At 37.9% G+C, this 7,080-nt stretch overlaps 1 protein-coding gene across 1 annotated transcript; it reads left to right on the top strand.

Moving 5' to 3' along the window:
* Positions 1-2,323: 2,323 nt before the first annotated feature.
* On the top strand, positions 2,324-6,865 carry LOC104456126 (protein SIEVE ELEMENT OCCLUSION B). Its single transcript, XM_010070857.3, has 7 exons — positions 2,324-2,660; positions 3,756-3,845; positions 4,046-4,479; positions 4,718-4,812; positions 4,950-5,080; positions 5,188-5,663; positions 6,100-6,865. Exons 1-6 carry the CDS (start codon positions 2,424-2,426, stop codon positions 5,482-5,484), a joined length of 1,284 nt encoding a protein of 427 aa, XP_010069159.2. The 5' UTR covers positions 2,324-2,423; the 3' UTR covers positions 5,485-5,663; positions 6,100-6,865.
* Positions 6,866-7,080: the final 215 nt, after the last annotated feature.

Genomic DNA, 7,080 nt, shown 5'->3' with positions numbered 1-7,080 from the left:
TTTTTGAACAGATTAAGGTCGCCATTGAGAGATTGAATTATGATCATATTTTTTAGCCCAAGTGTTAGTTATTTTTCTTTTAGATGCACCTTAGGTGAATGTACATGCGCCTGAGGAAGCTATATCCAAAAGTCTATGCATTTTGCACTCTAATCCTATGGAGTCAGGCTATTCCTAAGTTGTTTCACAAGCTTGTCTAAGGAATTTTATTATATACACCATGGGTAGGAGAAAGAAGTAATCTTCGTCGATTGCCATTGATGTGTCAATTAGTAAAGTAATAGAAGTAGTTATGATCAATACACATTGATGGTGATGGAAGCAGCATGTGATTTTTCTCTATCGATAGTGTTTTTTAAAATAATTTGATTATTGACAGATAAATTTAGTTGATCTACCCCAAAATTTAGAGTGTTGAAGGTATTGCAATCAAGAAGATATATTGAATCTAAATCTATGGTGACTATGAAATATAAAAATCTACATTTGCTTACAATCTACAGAAATTTTAACTAAAATAATTTGAGCATTCAATTAGTAAATACACAGGTTTCGCACTTTAAAAGTTTCTTTTTCGAATTTTGAGTTTTTCATCCTTGCCCTAACTTTTTTTTCCCTCACAATAACATTACACCGAATGTAATAATCCCTTGATCTAGTTTGGTTCGAGTATGAATTATCATTTTTCTGAGAAAAAGGTTGAGCATCTCTCAATTTTATCCCACTAGTCTCGCGTGCACTTAGCGCAATCACTTTTAGAATGATGATGTATAATTTAACGCAAGAAAAACGTGTCACTTGGTCATCGGAAGGTGCTTTTTATCAACCACGATGAGGCAAGCAGGTCAATGAAAACACAAAGGCGCGCTTTGGGAGGTAGTTTAAGAAAGGTCTCACTCTAGGGGATCGTTTGAGAAATGATGTCATATCTATGGGGTCAATTAGAAATTTTCCCTAGATAATATTGAAATATAAGCACATTTAAGTGGGCACGCAATCGCCAATTTTCACTTTAATTACTTTTATCTACCTAAAAATTCAGAAAATTAGAAATTTTTATACTATCGTCAATTGCTTCGACTAGTTGGTCATCGAGAGGCAAAGGATGTGAATGTGGCAATTACTAACATTAAGTGGAATTATTTTTCTCGGAAAAAAGAATAATGCAAAGATATTATATACATATTATATATATATTATATATATATATATATATATATTTGCAAATAGCAACGCTATGTATACTAAGACATTTTACAATTGCTAGTGAAATTTACATATTATGCCAAATATTCCTTGAGATGTGTGTGTGTTTGCATTTAGAACGAAATAGCCGTATTACTCTAGCATCTATTATCACAAAAAAAAAAAAAAATCATGACATCTATTTTGAAAAATAATTAACATGATATTTTATGTCTTTCGGTAACTAGAGACTAGCAAGATATGTCTATTACATCAGTTTTTGGAGAAGATATTCTCCAAAGTTTTACCTGACCTATATTGGCATCATCTTTTAGTGCCCTTCTTTATTCTTTGAGCATTCGGACAAAGCTAATGAAGAAAAACTCTTCCATCCTCGGTATGCATGTGATAAGCTGATAAGCCCAATGCACCCGATACACCCAAAAAACGCCCTTTGGGTTTCAACTTATCGTTTAATCCGCATATAACATGGATTTTTCATATTCTATTTCTCGATAATGTAATTCATATTATGTTTTATGCTATAACAATCAAAAGAATAAGAGATGAAATGAGTAATGCCATGACAAAAAAAAAAAAAAAAAACCTCAAATTCAAATTATTTATCCACTTGTTGGAGATATTAAAAAGATTTTGTGGCCATTTAGTTAATTACTGCAGTAATATGTTGTACACAATTGGATTTTGTTTGTGCTCCTCGCAATCCCAGGTTAGTTAAGCTTCTAAAGAACAATTTGACATTTCTTTATACACATTAATGATCTGAAATTCGTAGACCTAAGTCCTTTCACATATCATTTGTGACCACCATGGTGGTAGACCAAGTGGGATCGAGGATCCAAATTTGGATTCTTAATTTTTTTTTTTTTATTCTCAAGTAATCTTGATTTATTTGTAATAGGCACTTCAAAAAAAGTGAACGACCATTTTAATATAAATTCGTATTGGTGATAAGGTTGTGGGGACAGACTTCTCCTTTCTAGACAAAGCATTGAAGACGTTGATATTCCTTTCTCACCCTTTTTCATTTATCAAAACGTCTGCGTATGATACAATCCTTTCTCACATTCACGGCTATAAATAGAGCATGCACGTTAAGTTCTTCCCACACCACACCATCTGCATCCTCTTCCTTCCCTACTTTGCTCTCTCTAAACACTCACTTAAACCCTAGTCTCTCTCTCTCTCTCTCTCTTTCTCTCTCTCTGAAATTCGAAATGTCCACAATCCTTGCCCATCTCCTTGGGATGGATCACAAAGGCAAACCTCATCAGGTTGACCAAAGCATGTGGACCAACCTGCTTGCTTCTTTCGACGACGAGAAGTTCATGAAGGAGATGGTGAACACTCACGCTCCTCAGGAAGAAGACATGGACGTTCAGTCCCTCTTCCATCTGGTTGACAACGCCCTTCACGGAACAACCGCTATCGTCGACTCCATCGTCAACCCTACGGTAATCACCAACATAATATTATAAATTTGTTAAATGTTATACTTATAATGTCAGTGTTAAAACGCTTTCCCCTTGTAACCTTCTCTTCCATTGATGTAATGGTCAATGAGAGGGTGGTAGTTATAATCCTCCAATTAAGGTTAAATAAGACTGCTCGCGGACATTTTTACCACTTAATTATTTTATAAACAAACCTCCTCCACTTTTTGAGATGGATGAAGCCATTTTAATGTTGAGACTTATAAAATGTTGACAATTTGATTATCCATTGACCTATTCATTTCTTAAATCTCAAAGGAAATGACGAGAGGAAAATATACATAATTCAAATAAGTAACAAAAAACAAGTCAAATCAGATTTGGGAGTGTAAAAGTCTGATCCAGATTCGTACATGGAGATGATAATATATTGAGTGGGCTGCGGGGACACCCGCTTGCTTTTCTGGTTACTTTGCTATTCACATGGCTAAAGGAGGAACAAGAAAGGCGAAACAATTCATCTCAAAAGATATGGATTATCCACGTACTGTGACAAGCACTAATCCAAGTGGTTATACAACCTCGTACTTGGACTCGATATTGCATTAAATGGACCAAACGGAACCTGCTTGCTTTTCTGGTTACATTAACCATGTACTTTAATCAAGCACTAATCCAAGTAATGACGCTTTCTGGATAAAGGGCTCTTTTGTTTTCCCTGTCCCAATTCTCTTGGCCAGCTAAAGCTTTTTAGCTGTCAAGTGTTTTTTCTTTTTTCATTTATTTGTATACGATTCGAAATATGCCTAACCTTTATCATATAAACTATTTTCATCATCTTGACATGGGGGTCTTAGTTTAGAAAATTGACCAGGTATGCCAATCAGTGGATATCGAGGGGGGTTATGTATATGACTAGTGCCTTTGCAAATGAAAATGAAAAGTTTGATAAGTTTTCTTAAAATTAAACAGGACCTAAATAGTTTGTCCATGCCTACTCAAAATTGTTCTCGAAGTGTTGCATCTCACTTAGATTGATAGTGAAAACTATCGCATCTCTCATCGTCCCTCTCCTCTCTCTTTCCCTTTCTCATAATAAAGTTATCTTCGTTGCAGGGCACTCAAGGATCTGGAAAACCTAGTTTCAAGCCTCTAAAAGAGGGCTTCAATCCACCTTTAGATGCCATCAACGAAGTGGGTTGTCAGGTATTTCATAATCTCCCTCCCAGGAGTTAGATTTTTCTTCAAGTATATTTGTTTTGGCTCGTTTTCTAACTTTTTTCCATGTGCATGCGATAAAACTAAAGTTAGGAAACTTTAACATCATGAAATGCTTGCATTCTAGCCTGCTGTTTAGAGGTTGCAAGTAACTAATCTCTTAAATCAACTTGTTGCCCTGTCATCAGCTCACATGCAAGGCATTAGACACCAAAAATGTGCGCCAAACACTGGTCTCACTCTTTCACGAGCTATCGAGCTACTCGTGGGTTAATAAGGCTCTGATTACCCTCTCATCACTTGCTGTGTTCTATGGTGACTTTTGGCGACTTGCTCGAGTTGAACCATCGGACAAGCTCGCAGAATCTATGGCCATACTAAAGGGGTTGCCTGCAATCACCAAGCCCACAGACCCGCAAAAGATCCAAGTTTTTGGTGTTCTCAACGAAATGATCAAGACCACCCTGAATATGACCCAATGCCTTGTGGATTTTGAGCATGACTCTAAAGATGTTCCCGAGCTGTCTACAATGATTGATGTTGCAAGCAGCGTTTATCAGATCATCATCATCATCCTTGCTTGCTCTATTCAATTCACCAGCCTCCTTAGCACGGTCGATGAGTATGTTTAACTAATCAAGCAAGATATTGTTTTTGCTTTTGCTTTCGAAAGAGTTTGCTTTTTTTGTTATAAAAAATAAAGTTTAATGGTCTAAATTGTTTTAAGATACTCTAATTACGATTACTAAACTACATGGTAAAGCATTGTGCCCGTACCTGATTAGTTTGCAAATTTCCGTTTTTCACAAGAGTGAATGACTCATGCCACTAAGAGGATTTTATATTTGTTGCTTTTTCAGCAACAAGGGAAAAGATCTGCCTACCTTCGCTCGGAAAGTGAACATGATCCACCACTCTATCAAGAGACATTACGAAGATTTTTTACAAAAAAAGGGTAAATTTTATTTTCTCCTTTTCTACTTAATTAAGCCCTAAATATATTGGACTAAATGTCTGTTTTTTTTTTTTTTTTTTTTGGGTAGAAATATTGGACTAATAGTCTAATAAATTTATGTTTTTTTCATAATGCAGAGGAAATTAAGGAGTATCAGAGGCTGCAGCGACTCTTCAATGCCCCTACCGATAACGTGGAGCTGATCAAGGCCTTGTTTTACATCAAGGATGATCCTCAGCCTCTCTTCCTTGGCTCAAAGAAGACCAAGGTTCATATCTCCAACTTTCTGTTGTCGTAAATTGTTTTCACCGGTTGTGCAATCGATAAAAAGCACGTGATGACCAATGTTTATAATTCTCCTTGTTTGTTATATAGGATAAGGTCGAGTCGCTCCGGAGGAAGAATGTGTTGTTGCTGATTTCGGACCTCAAATTGACCTCTCACGACCTCTCGATCCTTGCAAAGATCTACAACGAGCGCAAGTTCCATGAGGAGCGCTACGAGATTGTGTGGGTCCCTATCATCGAACAAGATGGCGAGGAGGTGATCAAACAGTTCCAGAACCTCCAGTTGCAAATGCCGTGGTACTCGGTGCACTCCCCAAACTTACGAACAGGGTGGCCATCAGAATCATTAAGGAGAAGTGGCATTTTAGGCAAGACACCATGGTGACGGTATTGGATCCACTAGGAAGAGTCTCAAACCAAAATGCTTTGAGCATGATTAGGGTTTGGGGTTGGGATGCTTTCCCTTTCACCGGTGCTGTAGCAACAGACATCTGGAAGAGGCCTGGCATTAGCTGGTTTGAGCTTTTGGCGACTGACTTCATTTTCCCGAAGATACAGGAAGCTGTAAGTTTTTGTCATTCTTCTTCTTTTCCTTCACTTTTCTTTTAGCCTTTTGTTTTTTTATACAACTAGAGTATCGCGCATATGGGTGTGAAAGGAAACTATGATCTTTGAGTTTGCTTATTAGAGGATGAATTTAGTTAAATTGACGCAGTAATACAAGAATTTTATTCAAACTTAGAATCTTTCAGACATACATGGGATAAGACGAGAACTATAAAAGACTATTTTACATTATATTGTTGTCCATTGTTTACTGATAAACGGTCAAGATTCATCTTATACCGAGTAGACATAGGCTTTACTGGAGCTTTTGTATGGAAATTTTGAAAATGTAAGATGAGTGTTTAGTTTAATTAACAATATATGGACATGTGAAAAATGAGCATAAGTTATTTTTCACTGATAAAAACATTGATTTTGCCATCTCTCTTATCAGATCAAGGCTGAGAAGTATATCTTCCTGTATGGAGCGGAAGAACCCAAGGTCATCCAGGAGATTGAGGAGTCGCTAAAGAAGATGATCGATGATGGCTTTTCCATCGTTGCCTTCAACGTCACCAAATCACAGCTCTTTGGACCCGCCTCGAGAGCTGCATGCTCTCCAAGCTACAAACCAGAGCGGACTTGCACGAACCCCTTATGCAGGACATCCTCAGGCTCTACACAAACTTCAAGAAGGACGGCGGGTTTGCGGTCCTCACAAAGGGGTCACGGGTCGTGATCAATGAATCCCACGTGCACATCACGAGGGTCCTGATGCAGTACGAGACATGGAAGAAGCATGTGAACGTGAATGGGAAGACATTCGATATGATCTTCAGGGAGCAGTTCGATCGGGTCTACATCCTCCCAAGGTGCCACCACTTCTATATCCCGAACATGGTTGGTTACATACCGGAGGATGTGAAGTGCCCGGTCTGCCCGCGCATGATGAACAACATTGTCAAGTTCGAGTGTTGCCATGGGGCACATTAGTCAAGTAATGATGAGAGCGTGCTCTGTGAGTGCTCTGTGAGTGTTCTGTATGTCCTAGTATAATGAATAAAGAGGGCTTGCTTAGTGTGTGCCCGGCCCTCCTCTCTGAACTTTGCCTATGCAGTATGATGCATGGAACAATTATGTTCCTATACTCTATGTAAAACGTTTCCACTGGAAGCGTTTGCTATTAAGTATATGAAGGGTGTGCTTTTGTCTCAGTAAAATGCTTCTCTGAGCACTTGTGCCTCATGATAGATTACCCCAGGCAAACTCCTATCACACTGCAAATGACAACTTCATGGATGTCCAACATATAAGCTTAAAGATTCATTTTGACTTTAAATCAACGCACTTGATCTTTCTCAACGTATCATCGACCGATTGTGGTGTGACTACTAACTCGACTTTTAACCCAATTTGGAGAAAAGGTTGTGATTGT

The sequence above is a fragment of the Eucalyptus grandis genome, chromosome 8, assembly GCF_016545825.1.
Source record: "Eucalyptus grandis isolate ANBG69807.140 chromosome 8, ASM1654582v1, whole genome shotgun sequence".
In the NCBI taxonomy this organism is placed as follows: Eukaryota; Viridiplantae; Streptophyta; class Magnoliopsida; order Myrtales; family Myrtaceae; genus Eucalyptus; species Eucalyptus grandis.
The sequence above is the reverse complement of the archived record's forward strand: the minus strand, read 5'-3'. Positions and strand labels throughout refer to the sequence as shown.

Excerpts from the sequence above, each read along its gene's own strand:
- LOC104456126 (XM_010070857.3), top strand. The coding sequence starts at position 2,424 with ATGTCCACAATCCTTGCCCATCTCCTTGGGATGGATCACAAAGGCAAA. Across the intron at positions 4,480-4,717 it reads CTCCTTAGCACGGTCGATGA|CAACAAGGGAAAAGATCTGC; the intron begins GTATGTTTAACT and ends TTGCTTTTTCAG. Across the intron at positions 5,081-5,187 it reads TTGGCTCAAAGAAGACCAAG|GATAAGGTCGAGTCGCTCCG; the intron begins GTTCATATCTCC and ends TTTGTTATATAG.